Source organism: Rhopalosiphum padi, chromosome 1 (genome assembly GCF_020882245.1).
Source record: "Rhopalosiphum padi isolate XX-2018 chromosome 1, ASM2088224v1, whole genome shotgun sequence".
NCBI lineage: Eukaryota > Metazoa > Arthropoda > Insecta > Hemiptera > Aphididae > Rhopalosiphum > Rhopalosiphum padi.
Window position 1 is genome coordinate 26,290,845 of NC_083597.1, and position 18,225 is coordinate 26,309,069.

General features: G+C 25.3%; 2 protein-coding genes across 2 annotated transcripts in view; one reads left to right on the top strand and one right to left on the bottom strand.

Moving 5' to 3' along the window:
* LOC132917982 (uncharacterized) overlaps window positions 1-17,584 on the bottom strand; it is a 56,784-nt gene extending 39,200 nt beyond the window's left edge. The window contains exons 1-7 of the mRNA XM_060979009.1: window positions 17,232-17,584; window positions 17,068-17,162; window positions 15,666-15,789; window positions 14,913-15,070; window positions 14,758-14,840; window positions 14,500-14,700; window positions 13,711-13,791 (exon numbers count right to left, since the gene is read on the bottom strand). Of these exons, the coding sequence (XP_060834992.1) occupies window positions 13,711-13,791; window positions 14,500-14,700; window positions 14,758-14,840; window positions 14,913-15,070; window positions 15,666-15,789; window positions 17,068-17,128 (708 nt within the window). The 5' untranslated portion in view covers window positions 17,129-17,162; window positions 17,232-17,584. The remainder of the gene's footprint in view (window positions 1-13,710; window positions 13,792-14,499; window positions 14,701-14,757; window positions 14,841-14,912; window positions 15,071-15,665; window positions 15,790-17,067; window positions 17,163-17,231) is intronic.
* On the top strand, window positions 5,128-11,411 carry LOC132917980 (uncharacterized). The gene is made up of 3 exons (XM_060979003.1): window positions 5,128-5,469; window positions 8,942-9,924; window positions 10,555-11,411. The coding sequence occupies exons 1-3, from the start codon at window positions 5,394-5,396 to the stop codon at window positions 10,909-10,911; spliced, it is 1,416 nt and encodes a 471-aa protein (XP_060834986.1). The 5' UTR covers window positions 5,128-5,393; the 3' UTR covers window positions 10,912-11,411.
* Window positions 17,585-18,225: the final 641 nt, after the last annotated feature.

The following is an 18,225-nucleotide window of genomic DNA, read 5'->3' on the forward strand; positions in this document are numbered from 1 at the left end:
CGAGCACGACGCGTGCACACGGAGACGACGTCCGGTTTACGGTTAGGTCATTTTTAGTGTGATCCTATCGGGATGTTCAAATAAACACGCGATACAACGCATAACATTGCAAGAATAATGCGATTAATGAAATTATTTATTTAAAATAAAAATTCCATCGATCTTACGAAACGAAATAGACAGATTTGCGGAGCTATCGATGTAATGATCGGATTATATTGATAATATATAACACGCGCGAACGCATGGGAGTGCTGATTTATTTGTAACACAAATGCGATTCAGAGCCTAAAGCTCACGATGCGACGTGGCAGCGTTAAGAAAAAAAAACACGGCACACGAAGGTGAAATAATAAAACGTATAATACGTAAACTCCGACTTTCTACGCACTGCACAGATCGGCGCCGCGGACGAGATCAATATTTTAAGAAAAACAATTTTGTACGATATCCTGCAGTCACGACTCGGTATATTCGTCGTCTGCACGTGCCGAATCTCATCGAATAGGTCTCCACATGTATGAGTTTTCAAAGCGTGACGAAAATTTCATATACTATTATTATTATATTGCCGTTTGATGATCAGTTGTCAATCATTAATCATTATACACGGTCTCGATTCAATAATATATGATATTGCTATCGGAAAATTGTCAAAAATATAGAGGGACGTTGAACTTTGTAACCGTACATGGTAGAATATAATAATAATAATAATAATAATAAATATAGGTATACACTTGAATTGCGGACCACCCGTGTTATGACAATATATTCATTATATATGATTCATATGGGATTCGATCGAACTGATTTTCGCTCAAATGTTTTGTATACTTCGTCTGTTCGATACGAGTACGCACAATTGTTGAATTGTTAGGGACTATCGGTTTTACCTCGAATGCATATTGTCACAATGCAATATAAAACCTAGTCGTCCTTGTTCTTATTTTTATACAACTCGATCACACGATACACCATAGTAATAATCATAATAATAATATTATACTCTTGTATTTTTACAAGGCATTAAGGCACATCGCGCGGTGATCCGTGCATGACGTATAACATCTATTGTTTTCTCTGTGGGTTAACCTTTGCTCCGACGGAGGACAAACGGATGATCATAATATTATATTCCTATATGGCTATATATACGGTTGAATGATCCCTTCAATATGGTAGTATGTTCAACAGACATTTTATTGTGATTGAAATGCACATAATCGTCTAAGTATATTATTATATTTAAACATGAATATGCGTTCAGGTTTTGATATAATTTTTTTCCAGGTGTAAAAGAATAAATGATTAATTCAAATAATCAATACATATAGAGACGTTTCACTTTAATACATACTTTTCCTGTAAATGTATAGAAGGCACGACTTTGAATACTGCGACTACAGCTATACATATTGACATTAACAACTTGATATATTTTATATTTGATATTATGATCCATCTCTTAGACCTTTATAATTGACAGTTAAAATAATGCGAGACGAGTATATAAATATTTATGAGCCACAAGTATGTACTGTGTAGAAGAAAAAAGTAGTCTTATATAAGGGGTTTTTAAAGTTCAACTAAGCATCAAGTATTATATGAATACATTCTCGTTAAGATCCGTTGACATACAAACAGGTTGTTATAAAATAAGTTTATTTATTTTCACTATGGATTTTAACAATAAATTATACAGCTAAATAGGTATTAATATATATAAAACATAATTAAGCAAATGCGTGATATGTTGTGAAAGGAAGTAAGATTTTTTTAAGAAAGAAGATTTATATAGGAAGAGCATAGGCGTAAATGGCCCAAAAATATTAAGCGAGCTTAAGCACCAAACAAATTTTAGAGGAAATTGACCCATTTATGTCTCTATTATAATATAATACAATTAATCATAGATTTAAATCTATTAAAACATTTTATGCAAAATAAATTATTTTTATTTATTAATAAGTAATAAATAATAATCATATTTAGCATATTTATTTAAAATAGTTTCATTATTTAAGACTATATAATATATCTGTTTCAACGTGAATAATTAATAAGTCATATAGTCTATAATTTATCTTGACCCAATGACCCATAATAATACGTGTCTTAAATTTGTAATTAAAAAGATGATCACCGAATCCGGGGTGGTACTTACTAAGCATTAAAATCCAGGAAACTAAGCACCCCTATGATTTTAGCCAATGAGTCTAGAAGAATAGTAGAAGGATGACGGAAACGAAGTCGAGAAAAATTAAATTTCGAAAAACTGAAAAAGGAAAATAGAATAGAATGTAAAAGAATGTTTTTAATTTCTATGTATTGACAATTAAAACTGAATATTTATCTACCGTTGTTATATGTTATATACCTATTTTAACAATTGAATAATTGTATATAAATATTATAAATAATAACCATTCCTATTTTCTTATACTTATACAAAATACAAATGTAAGCCAATTATGTATTCAACAAGATTGTGATGCAAATTCATTAGTCATTGACTTTTAAGTAGAATTATGTAAAAAGAAAGAAAGAGTTCTCGCGCTTATAAAATAATTAATACTTTATTTTATCGAAAATACAAATATATTGACGTACATTTATAATATATATATATATATATATAATTTTAATGCATTATTATAGTTGAAATCTTCATATACTTGTTATATAGCTACTGTGCTATTCACTGTCAACAACTACTTTCGTTTTAGTAGCGTAAAAATGATTGTGTTTTGTAAGGAAATGGACGCTTAGATATCATAGTGAAATCCACCAGGTACACAACTATTAATTTGTAAAACCGGAACTAATAACAAAACTATGTATTTTACATCAAATATGTGTAAAAGACGATATTTATCGTTTATTTAACAAAGTACGTTGAAATAGTACATTATGAATTAAAAAAAATTACATAATAGCAACAGCTTCTTAAATGTATTGGGTATTGGTAAAATGGATGATTACTGAATGTTATATTTTGAGTCTTAATTTAACTATTGAATTCACTTCAAAGTTATACGTTTTAAAAATAATATAAATTAAAATTGTTGGTTATTATGTTATTAGTTTATTACATATTTATTATGAATAATAAATTGTAATAAATGTGGTGCATGTTTTTCATAGTTATTCTAATATAAAATATTTATAAGTTCATTAATATAATAAAAATATAATATATTAATATTTCCCCATAATTTTTTAACATTCTACAATATTTTCTAATTCATAATATATTATATTTATTATTTATCATTATATGGCTTAGTTCATAATGGACCAGTGTTAAAAAAGAACATTGTTGAAAAATTAAATTTTAAAATAGGCTAATTAAAAATATGTACATATTATACATTACATATATATATATACAAATATTAGTTATATGTTAAAGTTTTAGAATGTCAATGGTTGCTTTGTCATACATTCTTAATTTAATGAAATATTTGTATTTTGAAAATCTGAAAATTTATTCATTACACATTAGCCTTCTTGACGGATAATATAAATTTAGTATAATAGTATTGTTAATATCTGACATAGACCGAAAACTAAAATATAAAGTGTGTCTTTCTAATAATTAAATTATTTAAATTTTTTATTTAAATATAATAATAATAATATTCAATTGCTCAAAATATTAATAACTTATATTATAAGCTTTATTGATAGATTTCGAAATGGCTAATATGACTATATAAAACAAAGGCAATGTCGAAATAGGCCCTAATATATACTGATATATTTCTATCCATTAACATTAAAATAACCAATGTATATACTATAAGTAGATCATACTACACCAGATACATTGTCCATCTAACATAAGTAACATAATAAAATATTAATGACATTAGTCAAATAATCACAAATTCCTCCAAATGTGACATAGACCCTTCTTGCACCAATACAGAGCATTAAATTCGTTACGTATACTTACCATATATGGTTATTACTTATTACAACCTATACCATCTATTATTGATAATAAATAAATTTAAAACTATTGTTATTTCCTAAACTATATACATGTTAAATGTTGTACTTAAGAAAATTACAGAAACGCACATTTACTAAATTAATATGAAATAAAAAAAACATATTAGAAATTACTTTTACAAAATAATATTATATTCGCCACACTATGTTTTACAAATATATAATTGCATAGATCCATTATTCATTAAAATGTTGAATTTATCATACTTTTAAAATCTCTATGTTTCAATGAAAACATACAGGTACTAGTGATTATAACACAAATAACAAGCGTTTTAATTTATTGTTAAAGATTCACAAAATCATATTTAAAAAAATAAACCGTTACCATATATTGTTATACAGGTATATTCAATTTTCATAACAAAACAATAAAAAATCATATTTTTTTATATATATATTATTATTACGGTTTTTCTCCGTGTGATAGCCTTTAAAGCATTTAATGTTTATAATTATATATTGTTCTGATTCAGTTTAAAATTTAAAAAATATGAATTTATATATTTAATGAAAAATATCAAATTGTTATTATAATTTTTAATGTGACTACTTTTATAATATTTTTAGAAACGAAAGATATAAATGACGAAAAAGGCTCTATAGATAAATAAAATGTTAAATAACAGTATCCGAAATAAAATAATAAAATTAACAAACGACTTCAACAACAGCATAGATTGCATTTTAACAAATAATTCGATCAAATTGTTAAACACATACTTATATTTAGTTGACCACAAAAATATTAAAAATATCAACAAAAAAAAAATGATTGTATACGATCAGTTTATATAATCTTAAATGTAAATATATGTATATGAGATGTAACAGTATAACACCATCAATGCATCAGCGCATATTTTTAAAAAAATAAGATAATTCCGTAATAATCGTACGCCAGTGGTCACGATGTCAAGGTGCAGTGTTTGTACTTCAATATAAAATAAAAATAGTTTAACGAAATATTTTTGCGTAATAACCGTAATAATATGTATGTATACGCGTAAAAATAAAAATACATAAGCAAATATTAAATTTATAAAATAAATAAAATATATTATATGTATATATAATAAATAAAATATATTTTTATAACGAGTGATTTGTCGAACGTTAAGTTAGTTTAGCAAATTCTATACCTAAGGTAATATATTGTATTCTAAGTTAATACTTAATAACACGCATAATTATATAACTATGTGTATACATTTCTATTGGCTGTTTATTATTTTCGAATTTGCCATTTCCCGTCCACTAGAGCCGCAGCCTATACTGCGACGAAGCTTCGAGGAGGAGGACCTCTGCGCAGTTCTTGGACAGTGGTTATTCCGATCGAATGCAGCGGCGTGTACAGTAGTGTTGTGTTCACGATGGACACGCTTAGTAGTATCGCGTTTTACAGTATTCTGTTATTGAGTTACAACGAAGTGCACGGTATCGACACAGGTATGTGAAATTTTAATATTCATTAATTCATTATTGTATTATGATTTTTAACAAATTATAATACGTAGATTATAATTTAGGTACAATATATAAGGTAGCAATGGTAACATGTACATTTTTACATAAACATATATATACATATAATCATAAACTATTTAAGCACGCTTGTTTTTAACAGATTTTAATTATACGATTTTAAAGTCTATTATAACCACGGTAGATTATAATATTATTACTATTATTATTATATTACTATAATCTACCGTGATTATAACAATCACGTGTTAAATAATAATAATTTGAATACAATAAATGTTATAAATTATTTTTTATGCTCAAAATCATAACTTGGTAGAATACGATAGTTATTGTCTATCAAAACTATACATTTTTTAAATAATTTTAATTTTTATAACTGTAATAATAATATAGTTTCAGTAAAAATCATGGTAGTGGAAATAATGAATTCTGCATGAAAAAAACAATAGAATGTAAACACACAAGAATAAACAACACTATTGTAGGTGTATAAAATGAAAATCTAGGACATACCTAAGAAAACTAAAAATAATATAAATATTTAAAAACAAATGTGATTGAGGAATGATTTATTGCAAAACCAAATTTGTATAGTAGTTGGGTTATCTATGATTAAAGTCATGATCGTGACACAGTATCAAAGGACTTAATCTCACGCCGATACCAATTATTTATTATAAACAATATAAAATAACGATTAAACTGTATAATATACTTAAAAACCGGTTAATAGTTAAATGATTTTTAGAGCGTAAAAGTATAAGTAAAAGTAGTGACAGATAAAACACAATAGAAATAAAGTTTAATACGAGTACAGGGGTAACACTTACATCTCCCGCTGGAATCGGAATCGTAATACCGATGTAACAATTAAAACTAGAAAGTAAATGGGTATCGGGGTAATATGTAATGAAAAATGATACATTTCTCATGCACTTATTTTAAGGTACAGCCATTATTCAGTATACATATATATTATTTATGTTACGTGTTAAATAAATTGCTCCCGAAAGTGCTTTATTATACTATGCATAATTCAACATATACTAGTATCTTCATAAATTTATAATTTATTACCTATAAAATTTAATATTGATTTAAAAATTACATTGATAATTGAACATTTCACTCCGAAAGTTTTACAGTCACAGACTCATTTGAAATACTTATATTTAGACAGAAAAATAGCATATTTTTTTTAAATTTTATAGCACCTATCGGCTATCACTATAATATATCACTAAACTATAACCTCACCATCCTTAAAAAAAGAAAAGAAAAATTAAACAAATCTGACACCGTCTATTTTATACTACAGGTGTATTATATTTAAACATCAATAAATAGAATTGCGTTTTTTCAAAAAAAATAACTTGCTATATCATTGAAAATTATATGCTTAAATGCATGTATAAAATATTAAACTAAAAAAATTGATACTCTAAAATCGTAAAGATAAATATACATTATTACGAAAACAAATCTAAAAAAATTAACTATTATACACGCTGATGATTCAGTAAAGATTAAACAAAAACTATTTTATAAGTCAAAATGCATTTTAATTTGTTAAGAATCTTAAAATATTACATGATTATAAACTATAATTATTCATTTTTATTATTTAATAGGTTTTTAAAATCGTTAGACATACAACTAACTATAAATGGATAACAACTATTATATAAGAATCACATAAACAACTAAATGTTTTGAGGCCCTAAAACTAAATTTTCTGTTTTTATACGTTACACTCTAACGGAAAACATATATCATCGTTCCCTTTGCCGTTTATTTTACATATTATTATGACACCAATCAAATTCGTCTATGAATTGATTTTAATAAATAATAATGGGTATATAAAAGCGTAGGTACGATTTATTATCAACGCGCAATGAAGTTATTAATTATTCAGAATAATGTAAAACAAATTTAAAATGATAATTCGGGGGAAAAATGGTCATAAATCATAATATTATACGTATCAATAATTAAAATAAAAAATAAAATACTATAAAATATATTCATAGAATGGATTTACAATAAAACACGACTAGAATTTATAATATAATAGACTACATACAACAGCACATTCTCATAATAATTTTAATTCTACCAATAAATATATAAACAACGTGTACGTGAACCTCCTAATAATAAGATGAATTATAAATTGCTCAATATGCTTTTGTTTAGAGAGTTACACAAGAAGAATACCACGGTGCGAAAATAAGAGAATTACACCGAAAAATAATATTATTACATATAAAGTGTGTTAAACCTATTCACAAATGTAATTTGTAGTTATGCAAGGTCCAATATAGGAAGACACCTATATATTATTATATATTGCTAGTTATATTTCCAGTTCGACGTGTATTTTTTTTCATTACTTATGAAATGATATATGAATAACATTCTATAACAAAAAATTGAATTGTACGTAAAAAAAAATGACCAGAAACCATCACTCTAGTATATATACAGTAGTCGTGATTAATTACAAATTCAAGACACATATAGACAAATCAACTGTACTTTCTCTGGAAACCATATTTTGTGATATAATAAAAAATATTCGACTTAATTTTACAGACATAACTATTGAAATCGTAAACAATATTTACTTACGGTTTAAAACACATATATAATTTGAATATAAATAATATACAAATCAAAGCTAGATATAAAATGTAACAATATAATAATAATATAATTCTTAGTGATGGTGACCATAATATAGTTTAATTAAAATAATTCCTAAAGATCGATACGGTTCGTTGAAGTTACGTCCATTCGTAATCATAATAACATAAAGTATACAAACAATGTGATTTCCCTTTTACATCTTGTTAAAAACGTCTCACAAGGTTAATTTTAAGAGCATAATAATAGGTACACTTAAATATTACATGTGTCAGCTGTCGGACTTACAAATACTTATATTTAAATAATATATATAATATATTATACATCACGCCTTAAATAGGCATTTGCATTTGGCATGTGTGGCAATGGATAAATATAAGATATTTTCTAATCACGATTTGCGTTTCGTGGACAATAGCGAATAGCGAGTGACTCGAAATTCCTTTCGTGAACCAATTGTGAAATGGTCACCTATAATAATAGTATTAAATGTAGATGCTGAGTGCTAGTGCCTTACTTAGATAGATTTATTATTTGTTTGTGTAAGGTATTTGAAAAAAAAACATTATATTATATTTAAGAATGACCAATTTAACTACCAATTTAAATTATTAAACCACATTGCCAAAATAAAATATTAATACCCAAAACAAACATTTAAGTAATAGTTAGTTTATAAGTAAATTATTGTCAACTACAGGTTACAATATTGAAACACATTTTTCTTACACTTATTTTACAGAATAATCATAACTTTTAAATTAATTTTATTGTATTACAGACTTGATAAATCAAAATGTGTTGAACAAGAGCCAAAATGCAAATGAAACATCATTGTCAACTGCCGAACGTTTTCGACGCCTAATACCTTACGTGACGTACTACGTAGTCGGTAACAACGACCAAAACGACGTGCCATATCAATATCAATATCAAAATCCTAATCCAAATTCAAACACGCCCAGACCTTTGCAAAAAAATAACTTTTATTTTCAAAATGAAAGAAAACCGCAACAAACACAACAGCCCGCCACCCAGTACCAACAACATAATTATCAGATATCAAATCAACAATTCCATCAACAACAACATGCTACGTCTGCTGCAGGATATCTGCGATTTCCAAGCTCTCCAAAAACTAAAAGGCCTATTGCAGTAATAACAACAACGACTGAAATGCCATACATCATTCATCAGACAGAAACCCCATATAATTATTATTACGATTATAGTCAAACGAGCCCTAAACCAATTGCTATTAAACACAGCAATCATCCTGGATTTTTACCGACAACACCATCAACTCCAAATTCGTTTTCAGAACAAGAATATCTGCAGTTTTCGACCAAAGTGAAAAAACAAAGAAGGCCCAAGCCGAAAAGACCAACAACACCCGTAACTACAACCACGACAACAGATAAATACGGTGCACTTAACGAATTGTTGAACGGTTATGATTTGGGAAATCGTCTTTCAAACAAAATCACGGCCGAGAACATAGGTTCAAGTATACAGACATTGTCGGCTGTGTTACAATTATTGCAAAATGAGGCGGACGAACAACAGGCACAACCATTGCGACCGAAGAAACCTAAGCCAGAATATCGTCCAGATCCAATCGACGAATATGATACTGGTGACGTAGGAAATCCAGGAAGGCCAGGCGTGGATTATCCGACACTCTCAGTTATACCAAAGACTAGCTTCGATTGCAAAACGCAAAGATACAAGGGATTCTTCGGAGATCCAGAAACACTGTGCCAAGTACTTAACTTTATTTTATATCATAAATTTTTTATTCTACATCGGATCACATAATATAGATTACTACATTGGGAATACTTTTACACATAGAGTTGTCTTTATTAAATAAACATATTACACAGCACTTGTATGTTTTGAATATTTCAAACTTGCTCAACAAACAAAGTATTTAAAAATGAAAATTTGTCCGATTGTACCTACCACGGAACATTGAAAGAAATTGATGGGTGGGTGGATGGGCGGTTGGTTATTATTTTTGTATGTATGATGATATTTTGTATACCTACCTATAAGAATTTTCAGTGACGTAAAGAAAATGTTCTATAATTTTTACAATTTTCAATTCTCAGATTCGTGATTTTTTTTCTAAATATCCAAAAAGGACTTTTTTAAAGTTTAAACTCTTAAATACTTGAATTACATAATAATGGATTAGATAAAATGTTTATATTTTGAGCATAAAAAAGTATATACCTACTAGTTAAGTAATATATCTCTGCACATAACAATGTCTTGTCTGTGTAATAATATTATAAAAGAATAAAAAACAATATCTCAATTCAAAAAATGAGTAACCACATAATGTTAATTATATTTTTAAAAATTACAAATTCATTGTGTTTTTTTTAGGTGTGGCATTACTGTGACTTAAACGGTGGCCAAGCATCATTTTTGTGCCCAAATGGAACTATATTCAATCAAGTTTCACTGACATGTGATTGGTGGTTTAATGTAAAATGTGATACAACTGCTCAACTCTACGTACTTAATGAACGCTTATACAAATATATTATACCATCTAAACCTAGTTTTCCAGAAGATTATGAAGGACCTTTGGTAGATAGATATTTAGAAGATAAATTTAAGGAAACCGAAAAAAAAAGAGGCCAACAAAAAGCACCAATGCCACCAGTAATAAATGTCACTACTGTTGAACCTGAATCGGTTAGAACACCATATCAACAATTACTTGATGTAGATGTATAAATTTTAATAGTAACCAATTTGGTCAATACGTATGATTTATGAGGAAAATTGATAACAAATAATAGAAATAAAATGAATAATAGGTAGGTGTAAATAGAAAAAAAAGTTAAATTGACCTAGTTTTTAAAACTAGTGGGCCTAAAAATGTGCCATTTTTAATATAAAGCCAACACTATATTTTAAGGAATATTTTATTTATTAATAAATAGTATGATACTATGTTTTAAAGAGCTCAAATTAAAATAGTATTGATAATTAAAAATAATTAGGTTATATCATTTTTCTTTTATAAAAAATAAAAACCAATTTAAATATATTATTAAACCTGGGTAATCTTTGTTTCATAATTGGTTTATTATGTAAACAAGAAATTTCAATACAGTTTTTTTTTTTTTAATTAGTTATAAATTAAATCACATTTTTAATTATCCATTAAAATGTAAATCAATAATTAGTTTTATTTTTATTTAATATACTGGACATATATTAATATTTTAAAAGCGTTATTTGTGCCAAAATGAATTTTACAATATAAAATTTATAATTTATAGAACATAAAATAAAATTTTACTTAAAAACATGTGCAATAATAGTTTATAATATTATTATTAAGATGTAAATATGATCATTGATTATTTATTAAGTAAACAATCCTATTATTTATTGTCAAAATGTATGGTTTATTTTTTAATACTTATTTAAAAAACCAAAGTTTAAAACTGTAGTTGTATTTTGTAATTTTAATAACCATGAAGTTATTTTTTTTAAATAAACATTATCTACTTGGAATATTAAATTTAGTGTACATTTTTTATTTAATAAATATTATTGTTAAAAATATATAATTTACATAATTTTTGTTATCGTGATTATATATTTAAATATGTATAGGCTTTATACCAATACACAAAATAAAGCAATAGTTCTGGTAACCAAAAAAATATTTAACATGTTGTTCCATACTAATGTGCGTGTGCAAAGGACAAACTAGATTGTGCATATTGCATAGAATGTAAATATTATTTTTATAATAGTATTATCAATATACCTTCTCAAAAATCAAAATTATTATATACAAGTAACACCAAACCACATTCTACCTGGATGCTACCTAAGCCATAAGGTCTATGGAAATAAGTGAAATCTAATGGTTAACTGATAGATTATTGGAAATAAAAATAAATTGTATTATTGTAAATGATAATTACTAATTACATAAAACAATTTGTTTTAAACACTTGTTTATTTGATTAAATGGACTTAAAATGCATAATAAACTTAGATTATTTATTTAAAACTGAAAAACTAGTAAAAAAGTAAAATTTTGTTAAATAAAAACTTTATACTTATCATTAATTAGATTTCAAATAGAATATGCCTCATTAATATGGTATACTGACGATATCAGTCGATTCAAATTACAAGCCTTTCATTGATTTAAAATAATTGACATACAAATAAAAACAGATATCTTACATTGAATTTTAGGTTCTTATTAAAATTATTGAATAATATTATGATTGATTGTATAGAACTGCATGACCAATTAAACTTTAAAGTTTATCCAATTAACTCCAGAAATAAACCTACAATTTATCAGCTGTTAAAAGTCAACACTAAATATTTGTTATTTAGCCCTGCTAACATTTTAATGTCTGCGGGCAATACTTATTAAATTTTAATTGTATACAATTTTTACTTAAATAGGCGTATGTTACTTGATATTATATTACATTATATTTTACTTTATCACTTAAAAAAAAATAACATGTACATTTGCATTACTCTACAATCACGATGCTTCATGGAATATTTGTAATTGGAATTTATTCCATTAATAAAGAATTATTATTATTTAATCTATTATCTATTTGTATATTTGCACTTTAATCTATATTATTTTAAATAATCATGTAAATGTCTTACATAATTAATATATGAGTTGGGCATTTTTTCCCATAATAAACAATATCAAATAGGAATAACTAAAATATATTACATTATTTAAAAAATTTATCAACACTAATAAAAAAAATTATTCAATTTTTATTGCATTCATAATAATTGGTTTTCTCTTATGTTTTATCAATTTAAAATATATAGTTACCCATCACTAATAAATTATGATTTTTTCAGATTTAATTTTCAACCATTCTATTATAAAAAACACTTTTAAATAATTACCAAATTACAAACTACAACACTAAACAGTAACTTGATAAATTGCAAGAATTAATTAAAATCTCCAGTATTGAGATTCTATTTTCAATAACAGGAAAAATATTATAAACATTTAACTTAGTTTTATTGATGTTAACATCATTATTTTAAGATCATATCAGTTTTTATTAATATTATTGTCACCAATGTCACCTGTAGGTGTCAAATTTAATAAAACAAATGTATTTATAAGAGAGATCGGCTAAATGGGAATGATTTTAAAATATTATATAATCAGTATATTTGTCAGCAAAATTGGATGTCAACAAGTTGAGATGTAATCCATGAAAATAGTTACAACCCATTAAAAGTGAAATGGGTGTCCAACACATAATAACTTCTAAGTAAATCAATGGTTGACCAGCGGATTAAAATACCAAATTAATAAAATCTCTACCATAAGATATTATTTAATATAAAATAAATTTATAAAAATATACATTTATAAAGAGTGTATGAGGAAGGCTCTTCGTGGAGAGAATATAATATTGTTGATTTATATCATTATAACACTTATAATTAAATTTATAGTTTACTCATATATATAATTACTAACGATAACGAAAGGATAGTACTTACATCTCTGTAATGTTTCAACCTTTTAAGTAAAATGTCTCCTTTTAATAAATGTTCATTTAAGCGTTGCACTTGGCTCATATTCTAAAAAAAAAAAACTGAGTTAAAATGGTATCTATTAAGTTTAAATTTTTTTAATATAAATTCTTTATGTTTATACTAAACAGTTGTATTCACAATACATATTTTGTTATTAATTATATAAAATAATACATAGGTAGTTTATAAGCATAAATGTTTCAAAATAGAAATTGATTTGATACAACATTATGATATTAAAAATATTTTGTTATTTATATTATAGTATGTCAACTGTAATTTAATGCTTACTTGGGTATTATTTTAATTCAGGGAATTTTTATAAATGAAAATTAATACAAAGATTAATATTTAAAATAAAATGTATGAATTATTTAATTATATAACTTTATTGCAGATAATAATCTAAGTTTATTTCATAAAAAACTTTACATTTATTTAGAATTTATACATACTATATACTATGAATATTTAATATTATATTAGTACATATAATATATCAATTTACACAAAAACATTAAATAAATATAAATACAACAACCAAATTAAATATCGTTGAAAACTATATAAAAAAAAAATTTTAATAAGTGAGTACTGGCCGCTCTGCATTAGGTGTTTACTATGTTGAAATACTTTAATTTAACAAGTTTTTTTTCTTACAATGAATTTATGGCGTTATTAAATTAATATTTTAAATTATTATATAGAATTATGATATCAAATTTGAAATAAATAAATATTTATGATCCTTACATATTTTTCCAAATCTTGAATATCATGATTTCGGTGATTATCAATAGCACAATTTGAACACATTTGTTTTTCGCATGTAATACAAATAAAATCAATTAATTTCAAATGAATATCACATTTAAATGCTTGGACAAATTCGAGGTGTGTGGTATCTACTTTTTTTAAATCATGTTGTGACATTATTTGATTCTCCATATGAATCTATAAAATGTATAAACATTATAGTAATGAATTTAAGTTAAAGTTGTAAATAATTACCTCTTGAGAACAATCTTCACAAAATACCTCATTACATTGTAGACAAAAGAATGCTGCATATTTTTGACAAATTTGACAATTTTCTGTAATAATTATTGTAAAATAAATGTAATTTATTTATGAAAAATTCAAATTAATAATAAGTAATAACTAACCTTTAGTTTTGATTAAAGAGTCTGAAGGTAAATTTTTCATCATTAAATTAGAAATATCTTGATACATCTTAATTTTTCTGTTATATAAAAAGTACCAAACTTTACCAACTAAAAAATAGTGTATTGGTATATTTGATAATTCATCATCACATTTAATCCTATAAATTACAATACAGTAAGCTCTCAATTATCTACGGTCTTCTACGGAACCAAGTCAATTAAAAATTACAAATTATATACATGCACGAAAACGATACTACATAATATGAAAATATATAAATAAATAAAAATAATAAATATATATAAATTATAATGATGTAATACAGTGTACTCTCAATTAACCGCGAGCGGACTATCCATTGTCTTCTGCGGAATCATCTACATACCTATATGTATAAAAAAAAATATATATATATATATCTTTATTCTTTACATTAAAATCATAATCGGTTTAATTAGGTTGTGATAGCCGATACTCGATAATGACGTAAAATATAATATATTTTTTTAATACATATAAATATTTTTTGGTAATTGCTGATACGTTTATTTCGTAATTTTAATTTTGCGGATTATCCGCGGAATTGCTTATTTTTGGATGCCCTGCCACCCTATTCCGCAGATAATCAAGAGTACACTGTAATTTAATATTAATAAAACATGTTAAAAAGCATTTTTGTGTTAATTTAAAAAAATAAATCAATGTAAATTGAAACCAATTATGAAATAATTTGATATTAAAATGATTCATACATGCTATTAGTTTGACAAAATCCACAAATAACTTGTTTATTCTTCCTGTACATGGACTTAATGCAACTTCTACACATGTCATGTCCACAAGCTAACAACATCGGAACCTTGCATCCATTTACATCTATAATAAATAACAAATATAGCTATTATATTTTATAATTTTTGTACAACTTCAACTATAATGTTTTTTTCTAAGCAAGAAATAAATTTAATATGTTATATAATTTTATAATAAAACCTAAAATTAATTTAATAGAAATAACTTCTAAATTATCAACATTAAAACAGTCTAGATAAGATATGGACCAGAATACTTAAAAAGACGTTCTAACCGCATGTGTTGTCTCTGTATTATTAATGTAGATCATAGCAAATTTTTGTTCAGCAGAACACATTTTGTGAGGTTAGCTTTAAAATTAGAGTGAATTTACCTATTATTAAATTTAAAGGTAAGAATATTATCTAGAAAATGTCATATGCTTTTATTTATACTATTATTTTAAAGTGAGTTATGAATATTTTAAAATTGTAATATTTTACATAGCTAAAACTCACTTTAAAATGATAATATCAATAAAAGCATATGACATTTTCTAGACAATATTCTTACCTTTAAATTTGATAATAGGTAAATTTATACTAATATTAATTCTAACATCACAAAATATGTTCTACTGAACACAAATTAGCTATGATCTACATTAGTAAGACAGAGACAACACATGTGGGTATAACGACCTCTTAATATTGAGTATTTTATTGTCTTGCTGTAAAAACCTATTTGTGATATAATGATCCCTTTATTTTTATAATATGCATAAAAATAATAATAAACCATTTAATTACAAAAATGATTTTAAGTTAACTAGACCTCAGATCTCAAGACCATACTATTGTTATACAATTTTCTGAGTGATACCTTACCAATATTGTTATAATAGAATATGTTAATTAGATATCTCTAATCGTCATCTAACTGGAAAAAACTAAAAACTAGAGAAGCATTTATTTTATTTTTATCATCGTAATGGTACGGTCATTAAATTTTAAAATAAAGGAATTGGATTAAGCAATAATGTTGAAAAAGTGACAAAAAAAATGATATGGTAGGATAGATAGTAAGACTTAATATAAATATTGTGTTAAATCAACTTTAGGCATTTCTAATTTTACCAAGCTACACAAATATTTATTTTTATAGTTAAAATTAAAAAAAAACGCCTACACTTCACTTATAAAAAATATATGATAATATTTTTAATTGTTCGAAAAAAAATTAGGAAGATATATGTATACATTATACAAGCTATGTTAAAAACTACCTCTTAAGTCTATAGGTACATACAACTATAACACAACTACTATAACTTATTAAGTAATATTAACGTAGTATAATTACCTCCAATATGATACTTTGTATTGCATCGAGAACAACAAGGAATCTTATTAGTACGATTCATGGTGTCAGATCAATATTAAAGCCGTGGTCTATGACTGTAAAAGAAACCAAAATTTGAATATTCAAGTTTAAACATACACAATGATCACAAAATTAGTAATTACATTATTTATCTTCAAGCGTCTAAAAGTCGTTAGTTAAAATGGCATACTATTTTACTATGATGGGCAATAACCGTATAAAGTATAAACCTTAAATCTATGAAAGTAGTAAAACATAAATCGACCATTATTCTGTTCAGCCGTTGTATACAACCTATAAGTAATAATAATACATGGAAAAATGTATAAAAATAGAATAATTCCTACCCAAACAGTGGTATTAGTGGATAATTGATACTAAAACTACTCAATCAAATCATTCTGAACGAGTAAACAAAGAATACCCATATAATATCATAATAATATAAATATTAAATTTTGTTTGAAAAGCATGTTCACCGTTCGGTTATATACTGTTATCAGTGTTATCTCGACCTTATCGCTCTGCGATTGGGCCGATCCACAGGCGATTTATATTATAAACACATACTAAAACGAAACGGACGTGAATATTATAATTTATAAAAATGTGAGTCAATCAAAATTTCCAATGTTAAAATCACAGATATCAGTGAATGACAATTTAAACATAATAATAATAATAGTCAGGTGATAAAAATTTTAATTTTTTTAATGTTTCTATGATTTTTCCTTTTTTAATTATAACAAAATAAATACATTTTGGTCAACATCTAATTTTAGATTCTGAACAGAGTAGCGAAGAATGTATTGATTAATAATTTTACAATAATGACAATAATGTGTAATTTGTGTGTGTGTGTGTACACAATTAGCAATTACCTATTAAAATTCTTCCATCTTCGTGTTGAAAGGTGGTTACTGATTCCGAATAAGTGTCTAATTTGTACTTTGGAGAAGTCAAAATTCCTAGTATTTTTCAAAATAATCGGAGAAAATAAGGAAAAACGAAAATTTTTAAAATCGAATTTGTTTTTAGATACCCTTATTTAGAATCAATTTTCCAACAGAAATCTCTCCCAAAGTTAAAATTAAAGTTTTTTAACTGCCTCGATGGAACAATAAATGATTACTGATT